The sequence below is a fragment of the Aulonocara sp. 'chitande type north' Nkhata Bay genome, linkage group LG10 (genome assembly GCF_057382095.1).
Source record: "Aulonocara sp. 'chitande type north' Nkhata Bay isolate Kocher_YH1m ecotype deep benthic linkage group LG10, A_spYH_male_GT1.1, whole genome shotgun sequence".
Taxonomy (NCBI): Eukaryota; Metazoa; Chordata; class Actinopteri; order Cichliformes; family Cichlidae; genus Aulonocara; species Aulonocara sp. 'chitande type north' Nkhata Bay.
In genome coordinates this window covers 15,508,015-15,535,021 of record NC_141353.1, presented here as the reverse complement: position 1 = coordinate 15,535,021, position 27,007 = coordinate 15,508,015, and the positions used below count along the sequence as shown (strand labels likewise).

Genomic DNA, 27,007 nt, shown 5'->3' with positions numbered 1-27,007 from the left:
AGATTTCTAATGCTATTTTTTTTTAAAGAGAACACATCTTCTAATAGCCAAAGGCCATATTGCAGAAAAGTTGCATCATGAATCAATCAGGTGAAGTAGTACTGAGCTGATCCATCATCATTTCGTATTCTTTAGCATTTCAGACCTTAGCTCGATTCCATCATACTTACATACATACAGGTTAATATCCCTCCCTGCTCCTTAAAGGCAATAAAGGCTCAAAAATTGTCCTCTCTGTTTTGTCCAAACACACTGATTTCTTATTCATGGGGATTAATTCAAGGAATATTGGCTGGAGTCTGATGGGCTGGATTATAAGTACCGCCAACTTCCTGCTGATTTTATCTACAGCACAGTTTACAAAAACTGCATGCCAGCGTTTGCAATAGGACGGAATTAATTGTAGTGTTGGAGTCAAGACGCTCGTGAAAGTAATCTAAGCGACACCGGAAATCGTGTTACATTATTGTCAAAATAAAAGCATTCCAGAAAAAAAAACAAGATACCAGCTGAGTGCGAAACTGAGATGCGCAAAGAAATGAAGTGCTTCCTATACCGCCATGTTTTAAGATATTTTTATTCAACAAATGTGTGAAATTACAAACATGTTATCAAACAGACACCAAATATATTAGTTTGCAAATAGGAATTTATTTGTCAAAACAATGAATGGTAAGTTGTGAATCATGTAAAGGTCATATATTCTCTATTTAGTTCTCTTTTTTCCCCAACTTGCTGGTTCATTCGTATAAAATGTTATCGGCCTATATAATTTTATTTTGAAGGTGCTTGCCGGAAATTCCATAACTTTCTTTTGACCTACGCTTTTGACGCTGCTGTTATGGTAACGAGAGTGGGCGGAGCTTGCCCGTGCCATTCGACTCTGGGTTTGATGCGGTGTTGAAGTCCTTGGTGACCAGCTTACACGAGCGCCCAACTTTTGATATCCAGCGCACATTCAGTTCGCTGACTTACTCAGAATACAAAGTAGACGTTTTCTTCCAGTTTCAGTCTAATTTTTCGAGTAAAACCAGGCCAGCTTAGACCTGTCGCGCAATATATCCCCACCACCTTTCGTTGGTTTTTTCCCCCCCCGCAGCCAAATAGTCTGGTTGCTGAAGGAATTAAAAAAGGAAATTAAATCAGACTTTTTTTCCTGGATATTTTTCCCGAACGTGGAGATGTGGAAGAAGGTATGAAGCGACTGCTATGTGAGGACTAAATGTGTATCTAACAGATATGCAGTGAGGTGCCCTGGTTGCAGTCTGCTCGGTCATCGAGCTGAGGGGGGAGAATCTTTCTCTTTTTTAGGGGGAGAAGTCGTGTGGTGCACAAAGAGCTTATTAAGCCGAGCATACAAGTTTTTTTCTTAACCATGCAGCCCGTGTGCTGACAGAGGGCTGAGCCTCACGAGGAGTTGCAGCACCGCGGTTTGTTTCTGCCTGTGTGTGTGTGTTTTTTTCTAGACTTTCACCACAACACAAAGTTGGACAAGTTTTGAGCCTGCTTATAAACGCTCACTGTCAACGGAGCCACGTACGGACAGGCGTTAGTCAAAGTGTGCTTTCTCTCTGCGGCACAGTGTTGAGGCTTTTACTGAAGTCCAATTTAAATGCGGACTGGTTTTCGGTCAGTGGGTGCACAGCCGAGCTGCCAGTCGAGTGGCTGCCAGCGCCACTTGGTTTTTAATTCAAGTCGATTCATTTTTCACCTTCTGGTAACGACACCATGGAGCTGATATACCAGAGCATTGTCCTGCTGGGGTGCATCTTCCTGGACTGGGCTCTTCTGTCGACTGCAGATGAAGGTGAGTGGTTTTTTTTCCTCTTAAATATTTATTTATTTTCATATTATTATTATTATTATTATTTTCTTGACGTGCTGCCCACACTTGTCTGGGTGAGTGAAATGTCCAATTAGCATCACATCCCGTCTCTTACCAGCGGGAAGTGTCGTAAAACCACAATGCATTTTAAAAAGCATGCTGTGCAAAACACCACACAAGTCATTTTTTATCCAAGTAATCGCAGAAAAATTACGGCCACAAGCTCACTGTTACTGATAAATAGCAGTAAGAATGTCACTGTAGACACTGTGTTTGCAAGAAATGGCTTTTTTCTCCTCCATCTGGCAGTGGATTATTTAGTTTGTTTTGACAGAACTGTGTCACCGTGGTGCCAATCAATATTGTTTTGGGGGTTTTTTTGTTTTGTTTTTTTACAAGCTCCTTGTGGCTTCAGAAAGGCCATTTCTAAGACCAGCTCACTATTGTTTTTTTCTTCTTTTTTCACTTTTAAGTCATCACAAGGTTCCCACTCTGCTTCCTGGGGGATTATTAACCAGCTTACCTTAAAATCAATACTAAAACATTCAGTGGATAGAGGCTAGTACAGGCGTGGTGTGGTTTTAGTGGGTTAATGTAGAGTGCTTTTAAACTTTTACATTAAGCCCTGGAGGGAAAAAGGAAATCAAAACAACAAAAAAAAAAACATCTCACATTTCATATCAAATGTGTAATCTGGATCATAATTTCTATTCAGTTCTGGCAGCAGGCTTGACATTAACAGGCAAATTGTCCTGGATCAGCTTTGTGAACCATGAAGGGGGAGAAACAAGGCAGCCTGAAATTATCTGTCATAATGTTTAGAGATGGACCGATCCGATATTACGTATCGGTATCGGTCCGATACTGACCTAAATTACTGGATCGGATATCGGAGAAAAATAAAAAATGTAATCCGATCCATTAAATATCACGAAAGCACCTCACAAAACTTGCAACACGCAGTAACTCACCTCAGAACGTCGGAGCAGTATGCATCACGTGATAGAGCGGCTGTGGCATGCGGTCTGGATAGCATTTGGAGCTTCGCTAGCAACCTGGCATTTCATCTCCGACAAAGTTATCCCCGAGAGAAGTAAAGCAAGTGTGTAAGTCCATCTCTGAATGTTTGTAAAGCATTCCCACGTTAAGCTTAACGAGCGACTGCCTCTCGCTCTCGGGCTGCTACTTCAATCGTGAAACTGCTAATAATCAGCTGATCGGCTTTTCTGTCGCGAGTCTGTCTCTTGTTTGTTTTTGGTCCACTTTGCACCAGAAAGAGGAAACCAGCGGCTGAACAACAGCAGCACGTTTAAGCTTGATAAGCTGTTGTTAGAATTTATTTAATAATATTACTTTCTACTCGAGGATCTTTTTCTACGTAGCTGACGCTGGTAACTGTGCAGGGGCGGATCTAGCAAAGTTTAGCCAGGGGGGCCGATAGGGCATTAACTGGGAAAAGGGGGCACAAAGACATACTTTTCTTTCTTATTCTCATTTAAAATGTCGAGCTTTTAATAAATAATTATCTGACACCCAAAGTTTTAATTTGATGTAAAATGAATAGAAGTCAATTACTGTATATAGTGACTATTAAGTCTAATATATATACCCTAGTAAGCTATAGTACATTTTCCTTTGGGAAGGTACCATCTGTGCAGTCTGCAATTTTGTTGAAGAAAGATGTTGAATCTATTTAATATTTCTTGAAAAATAATTGATTTCTGTGCATTTTTTTTCACACTGCATCAAATTAAGGTTGATTACGTTGATTAAGCATCATGAGGTGGAGCGTGAGGGGTGGTTCCCTATTTTTTATTTATTTATTTTTGTTGTTGCTGGGAGTTGGAACCCTATTAGTTAGGTTGCTTAATATTTACGCTAAGTACTCTTTAAAATACCAGAATAGGGAGGATGGTGTAGGTCTAAGTTTATTAGATTGATCAGTATTGCTGAACTATGAAATATTTTTTTTGTATACAGGTATAACAGAATAGCTTTAGTGTAGTTGTTGTTTTAAACTTGAGTATGAACTTGCAGACTTGCAAAATGCAGCAAGATATTTTAAAAAACAGTTTTGTTGATTAAAAAACACTATATCGGATTCATATCGGTATCGGCAGATATCCAAATTTATGATATCGGTATCGGTATCGGACATAAAAAAGTGGTATCGTGCCATCTCTAATAATGTTAAAGAAGATGATGGTTTCAAATGGTCTGGTTTTTACAAGGGAGTATAGCTCCACATCATCAGCATAACAACAGGGGCAGTGTCTGGATAATTTGCTTAATGCAAGGGTGGAAGAGTAACTCTGAGTGAGCCACGCTGACAAAAAGCAGAGGAGGCTGAGTGTTTATTTGTTCCTAGTCTTCTGACACGTCTCTGTCTTATTGTGACATTAATAGGGACGTTTCGGCTACGCGGAGGGTACTGCAAACTGATTTAAGTTTGTTAAGGCTGCTGCCGAAACATCTCTCTGCAAAAGCCATTTATAGAAAATGGTCTTTGGAAATAATAGGCCTGTGTTTACCGAGGATCAAAGGATCACAACTGGGTTTCTTTAAGAGCTGTTGAACTGCAGGGTCTTTAAAAAGTACCTTACTGCTGTGTAGGCTGCTCGCTCCTGTTCACCTGCGAGGACTACGTTTTATTCCACGTTGTGCTTTTTCGTTTTTGGCACTGCTTATAACTTTGCACACAGCACTGTAGTCATATTTGCTCACTGGCTCACAGCTAGTATGTTTATTTCCCTCTCCATCACTTGTTGGCATTAGTTAATCAAGGCGAAATGACATGCAGTCTATATATTAAGTTAAAGCAAAATGCTGGCGTTTCTCTTGTAGTTTCCCAACACGTGCTTCTTCAGGTAGTTTTACTAATTTTACCATTATTCACCCCCCCACCCCCCGCAAAAAAAACCAAACAAAACAATAAGGCTATTAAAAAAAAGCCCACTTTTTCCTGGGTATTTCCATTCCAATCGAAAACCGTTCTAAACAGGAACTCCATGTACATGCATGACTTCACATATACAGTGCTGTGAACACAAATCTGTCAGCTGCATCTGGTTTGAGGCCTCAACCCTCCCTTCTTACTGAGGCTTCCAGTTTGGCTTCATGCTGTACATACACATGGATGTGGCGTACATGACATGGCCCGCAGTTTTATTAAAGGGCTTTTAAGGATTGGATTTGCCACTTGTGCACGCACACCCGTCACATGTAGAAATTAAATTACTGCAGCTACCGAGAGCCTGAATTCTTGCGGGGAAAACTTTGTTGACTTTGTATTTTGAGAGCGTAGTATGGGATTTTCCCAGACACTTAATTTTGGTCAGTTTTCTGGGAGTTCGGAATTTGGCCGTTAGAGGAGCTGGAGATTCTCCTCCAGCTGGAGCAGCAGGTTTTTTGCAGCTGAGACTTGACCTCTGACTCAACTGTCCATTTTTCTTCTTCAGTCTTTCTCTCTGGGACACAGCAGATCCTTAACCTCAGGCTCTGTGTGGGAGGTGACGTCCCACATGTTTTTGGTGTCAGAGTTATTGAGCATCTCCTGAATAGCTTGTCAACTCGTCTCCGCTTGACCTTTTCTGCGTATTTGCAAAGATGCTGGTTCCAAACAGGTGCGGCGCAGACAGTGGCGGTGAAGAACTGGCGTGTAGACGGGAGCCGAGGCCTCGTAGCACCTTGTCGGCCGGCTCTAGAACATCTGTGTCTTGCCAAGTGTGAACAAGATGTCTGGTTTTTCGTGTCTTGGGTAATGGCCCACTCCTCAGCCGTCACACTCTGGATCACTCCCCCCCCCTTGTTCTCCACCTAGTAGGGAATTCTGTAATGAACTGATGGGAGGGCAGATGAAGCTCACAGCTGCCAAATCTCTCCTCCTTTTCCAACTAAAGGATAAATGACTCATTTACACACCACTTGGTTGTTCAGAGCATGGATCTCTCTTCCCTCTGTCTTTGTGAAGATTAAAACACAGACCTTTTGATCAGATAATTAGTTTGGCTGGAAATTAATACCACTCTTTCTTTCTTTTTGGTTGAAATCTGCAGCGAGGATGAACACATACAGGCACACCAGACAACATTTTTGTCTGCCTTCCACAGAAAACACATAATTTACAGAAAATTATAACCACGGGTTTAAAGTATTAACCGCTATTAATAATTCCCACTTATGTACTACAATTTTAAAACATATTTGACTTCATAAATGTAAGCCATAATGACGCCTTATCCTCCCACACGCACACTCAACCTAGAAAGTGCTCATTTTGTTTCTCTCCCAGCCCCTTTATATCTTTCATGTACAATTTCTCTTTCTCAGCAATGCCAAGATGCAGCCGGTGACAGGACCACTGCAGTCTTTTCCACCTGTTCGGGTCCAGAGCTTTAATGATATGCCAACACTTATCACTTATCAGTTATCTCTTCCATCTTGCAATATGCGATGTGGCTTGAAGCCATTTTTGAGTGCTAGTGCACCTCTGTCACCCCTGTGATCATCTAAGAGGCTAGACGTAAATTCTTGATATGAGTAAATGCACTTATTTGGCTTAAATCTGCTGCAACTTTCATAAAATTGGGGAAAATGGATTAATGTAGGTGTGTTTTGTTGTTGTTTTTTCTCTATCCATTATTACACCACTGCAATTCTCCAGCGGGGTGCCATTAAACTGTAATTAAGTAATTAAAGAATGACTTCAGCTAAAAACAAATGAAAACAGTGTGGAAAGCGTGATGGGGAAAGGAAATGGCGTTTATGTTGATTTCATGTATTAATTTGAGGAAGGTTGTGCTCATTGGTCCACACTGATCACTTTACTGGTTCTCTTCTATCCAGAACAACTTGTGCTTTTCTTTCTTATCAATACATCAACTTTCCATGTTAGCCAAGTGTTATTTTTTGTAATCATTGCTACGATTCACCTTCTTTTAATCAAAGTCAACTGCACGTAGGTTTAATTGGTAGTGGAGAAATGGCTCAGTTGATGACTAAATGTCTCTTGAACTTGACGTAAACAGTTTTGAAATCCATGTCCATCTCTCTTGAACAGGAATGGGAAGTACATGTGCAATATGGATTTTTTTTTATTTATTTTTTTTACTGCAGCTGTTACTTCCTTATAATTTACAAGTCATCTTTTCACATAATGCACAACAAGAGAGTGCAGCTGCCAGAGTAATATATTTGGCTGAGGCCTGGCTTGTTGGGTTGAAAAATACAGACAGCACTTTTTTAGCTTCTGGCGATGGAGCGAGGAGGGGGAAGTGTCATCCTGTCTCTTTAGCGGTTTCTTCCATATCACTTTCTCAAACCACGGCTACCCTAATGCTAAAGCAGGTGATGGTAACATCTTTTTGTGTGGCACCTGAAAAGATGCACCATCCACTCTCTATTCCAAACAATGAGTTTGCACAGCTACAGGTTGGTGCCTTGGAGGCAAAGCAGTTAGTAATGAAGCCACTTTTAAAATAGTCAACTGCGTCAAAACGTATTGTGATACTTTGTCTGCAGGTAGGCATCTTTATCGACAGAAGCGCCAAGATTTTTCACTAACGAAGTTAATGAAGCTCCTGTTCTATTTTGGTGCAGATGCTTAATTAATGTGATTAGCAGCACCTGTGTTTACCTACTATTTCCTGTCCACATGGCAAATTTTTGCTGAGTAGTAAAGGCACTGAATTTCTGGCATATTGTTAATTATTTCTGAAAAACTAATATAAAATTATTAAACCATCTGTTGAGACTATATCTATTTTTCCTTATAAAATAGGCTAACCCCATTAGCTGACAGTGGTGCAGCTCTAGCTGACAAGTGGTGCATCTCCAAAGTGTTTTGGGTGAAAGTCACATGGAATGGCGAAGGTGAGACTACCCTCTAAAACCCAACGCCCATCATCGGTTTATTCTTTTTCCTCCTAGCTCGTCCAAGGCACAACTGCTGTGATGAATAGCGTAATGCCGCTCAGTCTAATCGAAACCCCAGTGTCTCAAATGGAGAAAGGATGTTTTTTCTATTTTTTTTTATCCGAGAGGCCTTACTTGAGCCTCAATCCTTTCTTTCACAGACATGTATCCTTTTCTTTTGCTACTCCTTCCACATCCTCTGTCTCCTTGATGTTTGACTGGTGCTATGCTGTTTTCTCTTGCTGACTGTCTCCCCTGCCGTGGAAATGTGGATCGTTTCCCAGAAATCCTTTTAAATGGAACCGATTTTTATAAGAAAGGGATTTGCATTTAAAGCAACCTCCCCCCTCTCTGAAAGCCTGTAGCCCATCATCCTCAGTACCTCAATCCGATGATTAGCTTCCTCAAGAGTTAAACAGGCATCTGAGTGCCACAAGTACTCTCAGTCCGTGTCTCTCTCGTTCCCTTTCTCCCCTCCTCCTCTTCAGAGAGGGATACATATGGCAGCTGGGAGTTGCAGGTGGATGATAGTTTAGCTTGGTGAGAGGATACACCCCCAGCCCATACATCCATGTCAGGCATTCACTTTGGAGAGCCAGTCTGTCCTCCACCCACACGCTACTCTCTGAGAGTGGGACACAATGGGGACAGGCTGCAGCGGAGAGGGAATGAGGCCACAGCCTATCAGCCATAAGCACCAAGGAGAATGGCACTTTTAGAGGGATGGGGGTTCTCTTTGAAGTGAGTCAAGGAGAGATGGGCAGACCGGCATGAGCCAACGAAATGGAAAGAGCAAGTGCAGTGAGGGCAAGGAGGGTGCAAGTATGTGCACGTCTGCACAGCATATAATGAGCAAAGTTAGGTATACTGCCTATTTGCATTCTTTAATCACACACCTAGGGCCAGATATGAGAGATATATGCAATGGGCTAAATATGTGATTATAATAAAGGGATTAAGAAGGCCTTTAATTAGAAGACAACAACAGAGAAGGAGCTATTTATCTCGGGTCCATCTTTCTCATTTATCTTGCACACTAATCACAGTTCTCATTTGAGGCACACCGAGTATTGTGTTGGAAATAAATCCTTTGTGAAACGTTTCTTCATGCCATTGTTGCACGATACCTTATGATGTTTTTGTCGCTACATTCGAAAATAGAATGAAGTCTTAACGGGGAAGAAGCAACATGAGGCCAGCGAGACATCTGAGGCTGGATGTGCAAGAATTGATTAAAAAAGGCAACCTTGATTTAACAACAAAAAAAAATTCTCTGCTTGAAGCACGCTCCATCAGTAGACTTGATTCGATTCGTGTCTGGGATATTTTTCCTCACTGCGTCAGAGGTTGACCTACATCTTCCGTTTGGCCGTTTTGAGTTAAAATGCAACTCATTTGGTTCGACATCAACCTGGAGAGCACGTGCATATTTGATCCTACCTTCATGCATATGTACACATCTTGAGCGTGTCTCCCAGGTACTGCTTTCATATACCACTCTGAACCAAGTGGGCTCTGCTATATACGGCATAACATAGAAGCACTGCCGTGTAGCTGCCCTCCTACAGTTCTCACACAGCTTAAAGCTTTAAGAGAATGTCATGCTCCAAAATAGAGAGGGTCAAAAAGCATTAAACACCTTTCTTTTTTTTTGCAGCGTGGTATCTTAGTATCTAAATTTCTGTGGATTTTCCACACATGAAAAAGTTCTTTACCTTCTTGTCTTCCTTCATATCCACAAATAGCTGCTCAATCCCATCCAATCATTGCGCTGTTAAACTTTGTCCTTTTTTCTGTCATTGGACAAAAGCGTGGTTTAGCAATTCAAACAGTTTGCAAACTACTGAATCCACCTCCTAATGAAACCATAATGTAGCTGGCTGAGGAGGCAAAATAATGCTCTTTGTACTCGAGCAAATAGCTCCACATCCGAAGATGAGTTTATCTTTATTCCAGATATATCGGTCACCGCCACACAAGCAGCCAATTAAAGCCTCGTAGCGGCAATTCGTGGCTCAATGGAAGAGAATTAACTCTCAGTTGGGTCTGTTGTTGGTTGAATGTGGGAAAAGTGTGATGTGTCAGAATAAAAGGGAAAATTCTCGCCGAGAGTCTGTTCTCTTGTATCTTTACTTAGATGTGTCAATCCTTAGATGGTTTATTTAGCTGGAGTCTGCACTGTTAGCTTCAAGCTGTCCACCTCCCACAGCAGATTAGTCACTGGGAGCTGTGAGAGTGAGTGTGTGTGTGTGTGTGTGTGTGCATGCATTTTCTTCTGCAATTTCTTCCCCCCAAAAATGAATTGGAGATTCTGCTTTAGTCGAGGCTTTGATAAAAACTCAGTTGTAAGTACAGCAGACATTTTTGGGGCTCGTAGCAAGGTCGTTAGATGCATCACAGCAGTCGATGGCTCTATGTGGGTTTTTAATCTTTTCATCTAGAAAGATTTGAAATAATATAGGTCACCTGTTATATATTATTTTATAAAAGTAAAGATTTGCATGTCTTTTCTCTCCTTTATATATATTTTGCAGCTTCCAAAGCTGTAGTGCATCAATCTTTGTGAATGAAATAGTTTGGGTGTTTTTTTGGTTTGTTTTTTTTTTTTGTAGTCACGACTAAATGGCACAAAGCTCCAATCATGCTAATAATTAATCTATAGTTATCTAGCTTGCAAACTAGCTTGTCTAATTATTAAAAGACTAAGCCAGCACGGGGGTGGAAGAGTATCCTGCTGGTTAGGAAGATCATCCCAGATTTCGGCGCTGTGTGACTCCAAAGTATCCACTCTGCGGGGGTGCCAGCCTGTTACTGACCCAGACATCAGCCTTCCTGACAGGAGAACAAAAGTATGAATATCCTCTTAAGACACCGAGAAAGTGTTTGAAAACAAGAATGCAATTTGCACCTTCCCCTTTTGCTTTTGTCAGCTCTGGACTTTCAGTTTACGTTCTTCAAACTTTTAAGATGCTGACCTAAATTGAGGCTTGCGGGCATTTGAGAGCAGTGTTGACCACAGCGTAATGGTGTATGGTGGGTCAGTTATAGGGCAATGAAGTGTCTTTATAAACTGGTCACACCTGAATTTGGTCTATGAATATCTTCTGCTCTGGTTAAATAAGCAAATTAATTGCGTGCTGTAGGCCAAATGTTTATGCATGTTTGTAGAGGTATTTTCCTTCTTTGCTGTGATCAGTGTTGGAGTCGTTACTCAAAACGGCAATTATTACACATATTTCACTGAACACTTTTAAGAAAAGTAATGCAGTATGTTACCTAATTACCCCTGGGAAAAATTAATTTGTTATACTATTCGTTACATTACCTACTCGTTACGCTGTAAAATAGCTGAAACACACCGTCTCATAATCACCGTTTAACAATATAAACCTCAGGCTACAACCCCACACACCAACACAAATCCCTAATGAGGACACACATCTCTAAGTTCTTTCTCTTAGTAGAATACAAAGCTGACAACACAACCAAGGGTGGTTACAACCTGACTGCTCATCTGTTTGTTACCTGTTGAAATTCTGTATCTCAAAAGACAAAACTTCAGTGCTGATCCCAGCAGGCAGCATTCACTCAGCTTTCACTGTGGGTTCTTGACTATCTAATCCACACTCTAGATTGCATTGCTATTTTCCTCCTCTGACACTCGAACTGAAATCAGCTGATTGTAGTGCAAATGCAAGACCCGGGATCAATAGGCAGGCAGACTAACAACTCCAAAGAATTGGACTACTTGGAAACAGTTTTCTTCAAGAACCGGTTCTCGATTCCCATCTCTCATCCAGGGTGATTTTTTTTCTGATGTATAACAAACTGAAAATTTGTGACATTTGTCTTTTTGCAGTCAAACGTGCAATTGTGGCAGTTTCTTCTACCAACTCTATCACAGGATTCAAGACCATTTTATACCCAAAGTCAATGTTAGATTGATGTTGTGGATAGACGTGATTTTTGCACGATTTTTTTTAATCTGCTGCTTTGTGCCGCTGCTGCAGCAGCTGGGTTGGAGACACATGTATGATGGTGTCAGTCATAGTGATATGTCAGCAGAGAAGCTCAAAGATTTACAGATTACACCGAGGGAGATATTGCGACAGTTTGAAAAGATTCAACTTTGTGGAAAAAACTTTGAAAAACCACTGTAAACATCATATTTAAATGGATGATTTTTCATTTAGGCAGTTTCTGTATATCTCTGTACTCCAGCAAATATCAGCCTTTGTATCAAAGAAAAACTTTTTATCTAAGGCACAGCTGTGCAGGCTTCCATAACAGAAAATGGTATTGTAAAAGTCTCAAGCACTAAAATGCACCATCTAGTAAATGTCTGTTTTGTAAGATGCTTTGCTTTCAAAATCCTTGATAATGAGTGATAGTCTTTCAAGATCAGAAGCTTGAACTGAAAGATTAAAAGGTGTAGCACCCTCGCAAAAACATACCATGGAGTATTAGGGCCACCATTTGTGCAGTATTAGGGAACAAGTTTTGTTCATTTTGAAAAAGTTTCCAAGTGCAAATTTCAACAACAAAATACTATTTATAGAATAAAGAAAAAATTAAGTCAACTCCTTTAAGATGAATTTATGGCCCAGGTTAGCTAATGTGTTTGCTGTCCAGGGATAGCGGGTCTGTGTCCAGAGAGCCTTGTTGCTAGTTTGGGGCAGTGTACAAAGTATGTGGCCACTACTGCTTGTACTGTTGTTGGTCCTTCAACAAGCCAAAGAAATCAGCAAATATATAACATACTAGAAGCTGGAGCGAAACAAGTGGTAAAAAACAATGAAACATGTCCACTACAGTCCCCGTCTGTGCTTTCCATGCTTTATTTTTATATTTGAAGTTGTTGTTTTTTCTTTTTTCTTTTCATTGCTCTTCCATTCCCGGTGAACTCCGATGTCATTCGTTTCCCTATTCCGGATCACTTGTCAACCAGTCAGCATTTGACAAATGCATACTTCATCTGCTTTCAGCAATGCAAGGTTTTGGAGAACAGTACAGGAGCATGTAATGTGGCTCTAAAAGGAAGGCGTTACTTGTCCTATCATATTTGCATTTGGTGCCCGCTTACAAGTTAATTTGTTTCTTTAATTCAGTTAACTTTCAGTAACTATCCTGTGTAAATAATGTTACATTTTTTTTTAAAAATCAATACTTATAACCCTAATTTCAAGGAGCCTTCCTTCTCTTATCTCTGTGAGTAACAACAGGGAGCGTTCATAAAGAGAAACTAGATCAACATTTTGATGCATTTCTACATCAAAATGTAGGACCATGGCCACCTTTAATTGTCTTTTGAGATACAGAATTTAAGTTAAATTGCATAATATAGGCGATTTGAGGGAAAAGAGAATATGAGTATAAATAAGAGAAGACGAATGAAACGGGAGAATCAAGAAATCAGTCAGCTGACAGGATATACGTTGCAGGTATTTTTTCTGAATTGGATAGTTATTTGTCTCTTTTTTTAAGCAAAAGTGTCCAACCATGGAGGACTTTGCTTTTTTTTTCTTTTCCCTATGATACTTTAAAAGCAAACAGATTAATTTTAAAGAGTGCATTAATCCATTAATCACCACTAGTGGTGGGGTTTCGTAATTATGGTCTCCAGATTTCAGTAAAAATGATGCATGATCTGTTCTGCCTCGAAAGTCAACACAATCAGCCAGCACCAGTAATTTGTCTTCTTTGTATTTTGGGCCTCATCAAGTTATGTGTCTGTCTTTCTAATTTTATACGTTGTACAGTATCCGAAAGCAGAATGGCTTGTGGAATAGCAGAGGTTTTGAGAATTGCACTCTACCCTGCAAAATAAAAAAAAAAGTCTCATCAAGAAAATCTTTTTAAGTTTTCCTTTGTAATTCATTCTTTCTTTTATAGGATTCTGGATCAGGAGGCCACTAGGGAGCTGGTGCAGCCCGCAACAATGTTCTCAAAAAGCCTTTCAGTTTTTCTCAGACTTGGGTTATTTTTGAAGAGGACTTGAGAAACTGTTGCCCATAATTGGAAGTAGCAGGAGGTGAATTCTCACAGTGGCAGATCAATATGCCAAAGAATGTGAAATATGCAGCAAGGCAATTTAACCAATCATGCTTTATAGAAGTGAGTGCAGGGCCTTACGTGTTTAAAACCTGAAGTTTTTAAATGTGTCTGCTTGGAATTTAATTTGGAATGATTAACAATTTGGGCAGAAAGAAGGACGATCAATTCCTTTTGCCGCTTCTTGCCAATATTAGCCAGTTGCTCGTGTTTGCGGAAGTCCATTGGCAGGTATTTTATTATAGAAGTACTCATACAGTGGGGCAAAAAAGTATTTAGTCAGCCACCAATTGTGCAAGTTCCCCCACTTAAAATGATGACAGAGGTCAGTAATTTGCACCAGAGGTACACTTCAACTGTGAGAGACAGAATGTGAAAAAAAAATCCATGAATTCACATGGTAGGATTTGTAAAGAATTTATTCGTAAATTAGGGTGGAAAATAAGTATTTGGTCACCTCAAACAAGGAAAATCTCTGGCTCTCACAGACCTGTAACGTCTTCTGTAAGAAGCTTTTCTGTCCCCCACTCGTTACCTGTATGAATGGCACCTGTTTGAACTCATCATCTGTATAAAAGACACCTGTCCACAGCCTCAAACAGTCAGACTCCAAACTCCGCCATGGCCAAGACCAAAGAGCTTTCGAAGGACACCAGGAAAAGTATTGTAGACCTGCACCAGACTGGGAAGCGTGAATCTACAATAGGCAAGCAGCTTGGTGTGAAAAAAATCAACTGTGGGAGCAATCATCGGAAAATGGAAGACATACAAGACCACTGATAATCTCCCTCGATCTGGGGCTCCACGCAAGATCTCATCCCGTGGGGTCAAAATGATCATGAGAACGGTGAGCAAAGATCCCAGAACCACACGGGGGGACCTGGTGAATGACCTGCAGAGAGCTGGGACCAAAGTAACAAAGGTCACCATCAGTAACACACTACAACGGCAGGGAATCAAATCCCGCAGTGCCAGACGTGTTCCGCTGCTGAAGCCAGTGCATGTCCAGGCCCGTCTGAAGTTTGCCAGAGAGCACATGGATGATACAGCAGAGGATTGGGAGAATGTCATGTGGTCAGATGAAACCAAAGTAGAACTTTTTGATATAAACTCAACTCGTCGTGTTTGGAGGAAGAAGAATACTGAGTTGCATCCCAAGAACACCATACCTACTGTGAAGCATGGGGGTGGAAACATCATGCTACGGGGCTGTTTTTCTGCCAAGGGGACAGGACGACTGATCCGTGTTAAGGACAGAATGAATGGGGCCATGTTAGGGCTGGGCGATATATCGAGTTTTTAAAAAATATCGATATATTTTCATACGAGATATAAGATGTGACAATATCGTTTATATCGATATAGTCTATGTTACGTTATAATTATACTTGTGGAGCCGCAGGTTTGCCTCTCTTTCGTCCACTTTTGTCTCTACGCAACGTTACTCGGCCTCGCCTCTCCTGCACTGAACACAACTCCCCCATAGCTTCACCTGCAGGCAATGACAAGATGAAAGCGGAAAATCTCCGTTAGCGAGTTACCGTGCGTGGGGCTGGATGGCGTCAACGTGTTAGCGAGCTAACCGCGCTAACGACATGCAGCCCAGAGGGGCTGCACGGCCTAAAATCCTTTCCTTTTCTCAAAAATCGACAGTGCGCCTTATGTATGAATTCTGGTTGTGCTTACTGACCGCGAACCGATTTTATGTGGTACACAGCGCTCAGCAATCTGTCAAAAAATGTTTTAATATGACTTTGCTAAGCTACGGAGCTGCACCGCTTGATGGATTGTCGGAGGATTACGGCTACAGAGGAGGAGCCTCGCGGAGTGATACGTACTGTGTGTGTATAAGGATGGCACCTGTTCAGAGACGTGGTGCAGCTGTGAAATCTGTCTCTTTGTTATTATGCTCAGCGTCTATTAGTTTACATTTTGACTGCACAATTGTGAGCTTTTTGTTATGCACAAAAACAACATTGTTTTCTTTTATTTATGGACCATGATTATTTAATATATGCTGATAATTTATTTTTGAGTAATATCTACGCTGTATGTAAATAAAAGTGCCCGTGTGACATCTGGGACACAGTGTGACTAAGAACTCTCTTTTTGTTCTTAACTTATGGCTTAAAAAAAAAAAAATCGAGATATATATCTTATATCGCCATCCAGCTAAAAAATATCGAGATATGAATTTTGGGTCATATCGCCCAGCCCTAGGCCATGTATCGTGAGATTTTGAGCCAAAACCTCCTTCCATCAGTGAGAACTTTGAAGATGAAACGAGGCTGGGTCTTCCAACATGACAATGATCCAAAACACACCGCCCGGGCAACAAAGGAGTGGCTCCGTAAGAAGCATTTGAAAGTCCTGGAGTGGCCTAGCCAGTCTCCAGACCTCAACCCCATAGAAAATCTGTGGCGGGAGTTGAAAGTCCGTGTTGCTCGGCGACAGCCCCAAAACATCACTGCTCTCGAGAAGATCTGCATGGAGGAATGGGCCAAAATACCAGCTACTGTGTGTGCAAACCTGGTAAAGACCTATAGTAAACGTTTGACCTCTGTTATTGCCAACAAAGGTTATGTTACAAAGTATTGAGTTGTATTTTTGTTATTGACCAAATACTTATTTTCCACCCTGATTTACGAATAAATTCTTTACAAATCCTACCATGTGGATTCATGGATTTTTTTTTTTCACATTCTGTCTCTCACAGTTGAAGTGTACCTCTGGTGCAAATTACTGACCTCTGTCATCATTTTAGGTGGGGGAACTTGCACAATCGGTGGCTGACTAAATACTTTTTTGCCCCACTGTAGATGTCAGATCTCCTTAAGTGATTTTTTTCTTCTAGTTTACCTGCTTTGGGAATATACCTCACAGCTATGTGTATTTTTGTGTGTTTGAGATAAAAAAAGGACTGTTTGAGTCTGAGTTGCACAAGTGCTGTTCAGCAGTTGACATCACAGGTCAAGACTCATTATTCGTAGGTGGCAATATAAAAAAGCCACGGAGGCAAGCTGATGTCTCATATCCTCTTAACCTTAACCTCTCATTTTATGCCGTGGCTAAAACTTTTTCATACAATTGAGATTAGAGGTAAATATCCGCTGCGCGCTGACATGACTTGAATAAGTTAACAGTTTTTCTTTTCACTTAAACGCAGTTAATTAAGAGTGAATTGCAGTGCATTACAGGTGCACCCTTTGAATTCTTTTACCTTCTTATAAATCAATATTTGTTTTGTGTTTCAGAACCAACACTTTCTGGTGCGACATACAATAAAAGCTACTTTCCCTTATTCACAAAGGGTCACCACAGAGGGTAGCTCTGCATGTTTGAGTCTGTGTATTTTTATGCCAGATGCCCTTCCTGGCGCAATCTCAAAGGGATTCGTGTCTCCTCCTGGGATCAAACCAGATATCTCTCGCTCGATAGGCGAATGTGTAAACCCTTTACGCTATAAACGTTTTACTTTAAAAGGTGAATTATCCAGGGATTAGGGCATACCTTCAGCAATGCAAGCAGTTTTAGTGTTGTAGTGAATTTATTAATAGCTAAGGAAGAGAGGGCGATCTTTCATACCGGTTCTCCAGCGTGAACTCGAAGATTCGCTGGGGAAATACACCTTCACTTGGAAATGATTAACATAATGATTCTGTCGAGCAAATCTCAGGTGACCGTGTAAGCCGGAGCCAAAACATTCAGAGGGCAGGTATTGTAGACCTGGTCTTAAATCCACAGAGCTTTGGGGTCAGTGGGTTTAATTCGGAGCACCGTTGATCTCTCTCCCAGCTTCTTTTGGTTTCTGTCCAGATTGAAGCTTCCTCCTTAACTAGGTCACATCCTGTCCTGGGACAGAAACCAACCACAACACTTATTGATATGCGTCCCTGCGGGCAAAAAAGAGAAAAGGTGTCGAGCATTAACACCTTCCCCAGCTCTTTCATCTTACTGCTCCTGTGAGGCTTACTTATAGTACCTGGGCTCATCCACATGTGCCTCGAGGGGAGGGGGTCTTTGTTATACAGTAGGTGGGGAGTGAAACTGTATCCTGCCCGGCTGCTGTTCACGTGAATGATGTATGCATTGGCGGCACCAGACCAGGAGACAGGAAAAGGACAGGAACTACAGGAAGCTGGTGTCTAATCCCAGTAGACACAACTTTGTCAAAGACACACAAACACGCTTTATACACATACATTCATTTCATCACTCGCTAAGCATTCATTTTCACGTGCACTCGCTGTACAACAATAAACTGTTGAAATGTGACGGAAAATCCCCTCTTCCTTCTTTTCCGTGTCTTCATTTGCACTGTGAGATAAGCTTGGTGTACCAAAAATGATCATTCTTGCATACTGTCAGTAAAGCCTGGAACACAGTCACTTCTACCTCCTTAGCTTAGCTAATCATACAGACATGACAGCGCTATCAATATTCTCATCTAAAGCTGGCTTATTGGTTGGTAAGCTTCAGAATCTCTCTCTTTAACACCTTGCAGCCCATTACCCACGATCCTTCATTCCTCCCACTCAGCGCCGTGTTTGGCCAGCTGAGTAGAGGTGACAGAGGAGCTGGGCATTGTACTCCTCAGTCTCTGCATTTGTAACTTCACAATATGCGACACTTCTCATGTGACCAACCCAATGCAACAATCTCTGTGTCCCCAGAGAGCCTGTCTGAAAATGTGCACCATTATCGCATCTTTAAACAGTATTGCATCTCTGTCAGCCATTCTCTGTGGCGACTTTTTACTCTAAGCTGCTGCTGTGGACAATTGTAACCCATCACTCCAGCCTTAATTCCTGGCAGGAAAGCAAAACGCTGAATGTTTAAATGTGAAGCGTGTAGCTTTCAGATGGCTCCGGGGCAACAATCATGTCTGATTTCAGGATATTGGCTTTGTAAAATTACATGTGCCAGCAGTGTCCCCTGATAAACAGAAGATTCTCAGTTATAGCCAGAGGACAGAAAAACTCCTATCAGGAATCTTTGCTGCCACCGAGAAACAGAACGACCCTTCATATCAAACAAAGAAGACAGCAGATTATATTCCAAAACTATCAAATAAGTAGTATCCAAGTGCTTTCCTTTATTTAGCTGTTTATTAATTATTATATTTGTGTATTGATTAGAATACTTGGGAGGGAAGGAGACCTGAAAAATGGTATCATATGTTCAGTTGATGTGATATAAAAAGGATAATGTGTTCAAATAAATTGTCAAGATGACATCAAGATGTTAGCGTGTTAGCTGGACAGGCTAAATATTCAGAGCAAGTTGCTGTGGAATGGAAAATACATTGAGCCCATCCACTTTTTATACATTCGTCATCTGTGAATCCCAAATTTTCCCCTTCTCACATTCCTCTTTTTCATTATCCCTGCTCTTCTCCTTTGTTTCAATTTCGCCAGGTAGGGTAATTGGCTCTCTGTTTCTTTAATTAAAATGAGGTCTAATTGTAGCTGAAGCAGGGCAAATGTTATTAGGCCTATAATTTCCCTATCATACTCCAGAGCCACAGAGAGAGTGGAAAATAGGCAGCAAACGGGCATGCAGGGAAGGAATGAACATACAAGTTAAGGATAGAGAATGAAGCAGTTGGGGTGGGGGGTCATTTATAATGGCTCCAGATCTTGAATATGAAGGCAGTTTGAAACCTGAACACGGCTCGATATAGAACATGGGGGTGAGGTGTTTTCTGTACATGCCCCAATTTAAAAAAATGAAGGGTCAGGTTTTACATTTCAAAAGAAAAGCATGTACAACACTCCCTGTTGTTGTCTTGCTTTGACATAGAACAGTTAAACCCATTTTCTTTTGTTTCCACAATATTTTTTTTAAACTTTTTGCCTTAACAATATTTAACATGTTGATACTGTGTTTTTTCTGTAATTGTTAGTCGAAGGCTAAGGCCTAATCATCTCGCCACCACCCGTATCAGTTTAGACTTCTCCGGTGTCTAGTATTGCGTACAGTTGTCCTGTAATTACTGTACAGTTGTTTGTTTTGGATGTTAAAATTCATCCAGATGACGAATTTTCATTGTTCCTACATTTTTCGAGCACTGGGGGCAATTTTCCGGCGGTGGGTGGTCGCCGCTGCTGAAAGAATGCAGGGGAAAAGCCAGCTTCCTCTAACAGGGCTTAAGACTGTATCTACTTCAGCGAAAGGCAAGGCCATGCAAGCACATAATAGGAGCGCTCACCATCTCATAGAAACACTCACGCTCACGCATCCTGTCTCATAAACCTTAATGATAGAGCAGTGATAAACAGTGATTACCATGCCTGGGGGGGTGGGGGTGGGGATCTCATCTCTACTCCTTCAGAAAAAAAAGAAAAGAAAAATAATTATAAACACAGAGGCAGGTGTGTATATGAAATGTGGAGATGTGGAAATATGTATAGCCTTTGTGGTAAGGGTGTTTTTTAGATTATGCTGGAGTGAACTCAGGGTAGACTAAATGTGGGGAAATCACCACTCTGAACTTTGTCATCCAATTATCCTCCTCATCCACCTCTTCCCTCTTTTTTTTTTTTTCCCCCTCTCTGCTCTCTCCAGGCTTTCCTTTCTTTTCCTTTGTCACCTTAGATTGTTGTTAGAAAGCTGGTGGGCTTCTGTGGTTTTGAAGTGGAAATGGCTGAGAAGCACGGTTGTGTTTCTTCAGCTTTCAAAGAGTGTAAAATTGTGAGATTATAAAAAAGCGAAATGGGGTATGAGAAAGGAGGACTTAATGACAAAAGCGGACCCGTTATGCTCATTTACAGCTCGCTCTTTTCACTTTTGGGCTCTACTAGAATAGCTTTGACTTATTGACAGCCTCCTTTAATCCAACTTTTTTTCTGATTGGTTGCACCTTGCAAACAGAAGGTTTGAAGACCAGGTGGGTGGAGCCGAACCCAAACTCAGAGCTGTGTGTTTTGACCATATTAAGGATGTCCCCTCTCCATGACATTATACCGAGCCAAGATAAGGGGGAAAAAAGCTCAGGATTTACCTGAGCTTTAAGTTCAAAGGGATTATTTGCACATATGTTGAACTTACTATTTAAAACATTATAGTTCCATACTAAAGCCACGTCCCTTTTTCTTCTCAATATGATGCATGACCTGTTGCATATGCAGTGCTGATGACAAGTGATGCCATGTCCTTGCTTTTATATGCAGGTGGAAGGCAGTAAAAAAGATTTGACTAATTTGCGTGTACAGCAGGGAGAGTGCTGCGGCGAGAGTGGGATCGAGAAGAGTGAAAATTCTGTGTTTGAGTGTGTGTGTTGGCCACAGAGAAAATGTATTAAATTAGCTGGAGAGAGAATGTGAGCGGTGGTGGGCGTGATTGAGTGATCAGTGAAATCATTATGGGAAAAAACAAAGAAACAAAGAGTGACCTGTTATGGATGAAACAGTTTATTTTTATTTCATAATAGTATTGTTATTGTGTTACTCATTTATTGTAAGTTGTGTTTGGTGTTGCGGATATGCGTGTTTAGAATAGGTTTATTTAAAGATAAATTATATAAGATTATTAGTTTAAAAATTGAGCACTGAGATTTAAGAACTTAATTACAGTATAGATAATGTATATAATTTGCTTGCTTTATGCATCCTCTCACAGAGTGACTGTGTCGTGTCTTCAGCTCAAACTTCACTGGGTGTTTTAGCCCTTAACCATGAGTAAACAGAGGTTGTGGCTAAATCACTGCCCACCAGCTCCAGGCTTCTAACCCCCCTCCTCCCTTTTATACCCGAGCCAACAAGAGGCTCTTTCTGCTGCTTCCCCAGTCCTGTGCACAGCTGTTTTCCTGCTTGTTCCCTGAAACTCCAACTGTAGTGTGCGACTGTGCTGGGAAACCTCTACACTCCACTTTTACAGGAAACAGCCATACTTAACACCTTTTCTCTCCACACTCCTGGATGAGGTTATGGTATTTTAGATTTGTCCTTTTTGTGAGACTCATCACAGCCGTTTTCCCATGGCCGCAGTGGTATTTGACTTCTGGTGCCGTCTCCGCCGGTGTTGTTTGTGCAATTCTTCTCATTAGTCGTATTTCAGTCCTGCCCATTACCATTGTGTCTCACCTGTCAAGCTTCTTGTCCTCTCCCACTTTCAGGAGACTCTGGGGGTATTATTCTGTTTTGTAATTGGTAACATGTTGCGGTGCCCTCTTGCACATAGTGTACATCAGGTTTCTAGCCTTAATCACCCATGCCAGACTTTTCAGCTGTCTTTCACTCGTCTTTCCAGCATCACCAATCAAAATCATTCTTGTTTGCCATCCAGTCTCTTCCTGGATGTCACTGGTTACCAGAGTTTACTTGCTGAATGGGATGCCACAACTGCAGATACTCTATAGGGTAACAGTGACTTTCCACCTGGATCTGCTGTGTAGAGCAGCTTTGACGTATTGATAGCTCCCCTTTTAACTTTCTTCTGATTGGCTTCACCTGGCAAACAGAAGGTTTAAAAAGCAAGTGGGTGGTGCTTCTGTAACTAATCTCTACTCTGTGTGTCTCTCTGTGTCACTACAGAGTCAGAGAAAGAAGTAGGACTTCTCAGAGATAATTTTTTTTCTTTTATAAAGATAACAATGCCGATCTGATTAACAGTCACTGCACTTATGCTTTCTCACACCCTGCTTATAACGCCCCTCCCCTGCCCAATGGCATCAGGCAAGGCAGACGAGTGGAGACTGTGTAGCTTCTCTGGCAGATCACCATATAGGTTAGTTGTATGATGATTCCTATTCTCTAGCACCAAACAGGTTGAACTTAAACACTGGTTGTTTAAAATTAAAGAAAAGATTTAGCACAACCTAGCATTTGGACACCAAGTGTTACTGAATAGCTGCAACCCCTTTATACAGTAAGGTATTCTAAATATTGCTCTCTTAATAATATAATCGCAATCACCGCCCAATTAAAGTGTTAAGGTCATCTATTCAACTGCTCGTTAATGCAAATATGTAATCATCCAGTCTAATGACTGCATATTTATGCATTTAGGTATGTAGACGTGGTCCAGAGAACCTGCTGAAGTTCAAACTGAGTATTTAAATTGGGAAAGAAGATGATTTAACTCACTTTGAATGTGGCCATGGTTTTTTGCTGCAAGATTCGCTGGTCTGCGTATTTTAGAAACTGCTGTTCTACTGGGATTTTCCTGCACATCTCTAGGGTTTACAGTGAACGGTCAGAAAAAGAAGAAAATATCCAGTGAGCAGCATTTCCCGTGGGTGAAAATGTTAGAGGTCAGAGGAGAATGGCCACGCTGCTTCCAGCTGATAGAAAGGCGACAGTAACTCAAATAATCACTCGGTACAACCAAGGAATACAGAAGAGCATCTCTGAAGGCATTGAACATGGAATCAGATGGGTACCATTCCTGTTAGCTAAGAGCAGAAAAGTGAGAATACATTTCACACAAACTCACCAGAGTTGAACAATGAAGACTGGAAAAACAATGCCCAATCTAATGAGTGTCCATTTCTGCTGCAATGATCAGACGCTAGGGTGTGGGGGATATTTTCTTAGCATACTTGGGGCACCTTAGTATCAGTTGGGTATTGTTCAAATCCCACAGCCAACCTGAGTGTTTATGACCACAGTGTACCATCTTCTGATGACTGCTTCGAGCAGGATAATGACAAAGCGATCATCAAGGGCGATCGTGGCTCGAAGAGTTGGCAGTTCGTCTTGTAACCGGAAGGTTGCCGGTTCGAGCCCCGGCTCGGACAGTATCGGCCGTTGTGTCCTTGGGCAAGACACTTCACCTGCCGCCTACTGGTGATGGCCAGAGGGGCCGATGGCGCGATATGGCAGCCTCGTTTCTGTCAGTCTGCCCCAGGGCAGCTGTGGCTACAACTGTAGCTTGCCTCCACCAGTGTGTGAATTATATAAATGCAATCTATTATTATTATTATTATTATTATTATTATTATTATTAAAGCTTAAATCGTCTCAACACAGTCACCAGATCTCAATCCAGTAGAGCACCTGTGGGATCTGGTGGGACAGGAGATTTACATCGTGGATGTGCAGTCACCAAATCTCCAGCAACTGTGTGATTCTGTCATGAATCTGTGCCGCAGAAATTAATGGCAGTTGTCTGGATTTATAGGACATGAAGACTTGGTGAGCTAGAGTTGTAGCGCTTGACACAACAGGAGCCAGATTCAGCTTTACCTCAGAATCTTTTTGCACCTTCGTGTGTATTTCACTGGGATGTGGGCTGGTAAGTGGTAAATGCGATTGCCTCTCACTTCACACAGGATCACAGAGATTAGTAACTGTAGGCGTTGGAGTTATTTTTGTAAAATACTACAAGTGCTGGTGTTTTGCAAAATATATTCAAAGAGCACGAGGAGTCCATGACAGCCTTGATGTCCTCGTAATGTTCGGTGTTAAAGGTTTCCCCAAACACCCTCTTATCCTGTACACAATCTTTCACAGGCAACACAATATCTACAACATCCACAGAAAATGAAAGTAACTGAGAGAGCGATATTAGGATTACACTGTGAGGATGAATTTTCATAATTTTGGCAGCAATATTTATCACACTGACACTGCTAGTCATCAGTCTGGGGATGGTGGTGTGAGAAATGGTATTAGATGTAAGTATTTTTCTTTACTTAGGGCTTGAGCTAATGAGTGTTTTTATTATTGATTAGCCTCCTTCTTTTTTTTAAATAAATGCCTAGCACTGTTTTGTTTTCTTTTTTCTTTTCAGAGCCTAGTCAAATCTTCACATAGTTCTCACATTTTTGCTTAAATTTATCTGATGATAAGATTGCTGGCAATTCATCATAATTAACCACTGTGTTTTACAAGCTGACGGTTGTAGAGGAAAGAGAGAAATCATTTCTACTCTTGATGTTTTGTAGTGTGTTTTGTGTAGTTTAAAAGAAAATTCCTTTAATAAGCCTTTATTAAACTTCAATGGCTGAAGTCATTATTGAAGCAATAAAAGAAGCCCCATTGAAGAACTACGGGCTTTAGATAAATGCAGATGGAATCACAGAGTTTGTGTTTAATGCCGGATGCGTGATTGTATGACACACGTACGCAGCAGATGTTTTGAGAAACAAAGCAACATGTTGAAGCGAGTAGGCGGTGGAAACGCATCTTAAACAACTGAGAAAAGCAACACGTTGTCCTCATTGAGAATTCAGAGTAATTGTTTAGTTTCTGAATGAGCTGTTCAGCGGAGTTTGTCAGCTCGAGGTAAACGAACAGGCAGCAATGCGAGGCAAGATATTGATATGTTATTAAAATTAAAATTCTATTTGAAAGTATGGATTTCCGAGGAATTCGAGCACTGCTTTATTATTTATGTGAAGGATATTGATCTAATGGGAAAACGTTTGAGTGCAAAAATCGAAACGTAGGGGAAAAAATAAAGCACAAAAAGTGGAGATCTGGGGCAGATGAAGCGTTGTATTTGTCTGTGTGTGCAGAGGGTGTACTGCGGCGTTATGGCATGCTGACTTAACTGCCGAGCCTTATATCGGAAGCCTAATTCAACAAAGCACCTTACTAACCCCAATGATAAACCTCCTGCTGAAACCCCCATTTCCTCCAGCATCCATTTTCATGGAAGCGCTCCTTGGTTTGTAGCCACATTAAATCTGTTTATTCGTAAAACCAAACTGCGCAACCCTTTTGGGATGAGCTTCTGTGGGGAACAGGTAGGGCACTAAAAGCCACTCTGTGACAGAAACCGCATCCCATCAGTGTAAATATGACTCGGAGCCTGCTAATGCAGCTAAAGGGGGGAGGGGGAAAAAAAAAGATGTCCTCACATCAAAAGAAGTCCCTGCACCCAAACTAAACTGTGCTTCCAGTTGCACGCAGTTCAGGTCTCGGATTTTATTGGGTTACTGAATCATAGCAGAAGTCCTCAGATTGTTTGTGAGCTGGCAGCCTAACCCTCAAAAGATTACAAAAAATCAATTCTATTGTAATCACAGATTGTGACTGGAAGGGCTTAAATCTTGGTGTGCCTGTGCACACGCCTGTGCATGCGCGCGTGTGCGTATCTGTGTAAGTCTGTTCGATTCTGCTGTTCTACTTGTCCCTGCTCTCCCTGGACAGACTCCTTTTTTTTGAGCAGGTTCAGTTCGACCGCAGGCGTGGCGTGTCGCTGGGAACTGGGGGGAGATGGGGGGAATAAAAACAAACATGAGAGGAAAGACAATTTTAGAGTAGTGGGAATGTTTCTGTGGATGTAATTGACTGGTGAAACCTCATCTTCTATACTAATCCCAGCATAAGCCATAGCTGATACTTTGCAGAGCGCTTGGGACTCAAAATATGTTCTCTCTGTGATTTTTAGATTCGATTGTGTGTTTTCTGAATGTAAATGAGCCTTATACGTGTCGTTTTTACATTTCCTGCTGTGAGTGGTGATATATTTTTTTTATCTCTTCTGCAGAGGTCCTGATGAACACTAAGACAGAGACTTCAGATCTCAAATGGACCGTCTTCTCCCATGCCAAGCCACAGGTATGTAACCTCAGCTTCACTGTGTTATCTGTATTCCTGCCACAGAGCCTAGTGGTGACTGGGGATTTTTGGCCTCCAGCTGTTCCTTTGTTACTTTGGCTATAAAAGATTTCCTTATATGGCAGGTAACTGACAGAGTAAAAGAAACACCAGAGTGAATGTGGGATTTAAAGTGTATTGAAAGCAGATGCTTTGATAGATCTCATCAACCTTGGAGTCGAAGTCACAGGCTGCTCGCAATTTTTGGTCCTGCAGCCAGAAAAAGACATATTTGTAATTTGATCAGCTGAGTAGTGGTTGCTAAGGTATTTCTGCCAGCAGCGTCTGTGACCAGAACTGCTCAACTTGCCGATTGCCTTGGAAGGAAAATGGTCCCAGTGATGGCGGTAGGAGGATTTCTGGTGCTGGACTGAAATACTCAACAAATGTGTCTGTGCTTTTGATTAAGATGCAAGGCTGAAGCAGGCAGACTGTCTCTAAATAGCCTGCACAGCATTTATCATTTGAAGCAGTTTATCAAAAGCTCTGTGTTGTCAGAAGAGTGGCCGGGCTTGTGTTTTTAAGCATTACCTTGGCACAAAAGAGTATAAAACCGTGATTTAGTCAATGATGACAAGCAGCGGTGGGGAGATGCCACGAGCTGTCTGCTTCAAAAGTGCAGACATAAAAGGGATACTGTATTATTCTTTATTTTTAGGATTAAAGGATT

General features: G+C 41.3%; 1 protein-coding gene across 2 annotated transcripts in view; it reads left to right on the top strand.

The window, feature by feature from the left end:
* Window positions 1–930: 930 nt before the first annotated feature.
* The window catches only part of ephb4a (eph receptor B4a), a 42,674-nt gene continuing 16,597 nt past the window's right edge, over window positions 931–27,007 (top strand). For both annotated transcript variants that reach the window (XM_086308559.1, XM_086308558.1), the window contains exons 1-2: window positions 931–1,807; window positions 26,228–26,298. In XM_086308559.1, the coding sequence (XP_086164685.1) occupies window positions 1,729–1,807; window positions 26,228–26,298 (150 nt within the window). In that variant the 5' untranslated portion in view covers window positions 931–1,728. The remainder of the gene's footprint in view (window positions 1,808–26,227; window positions 26,299–27,007) is intronic.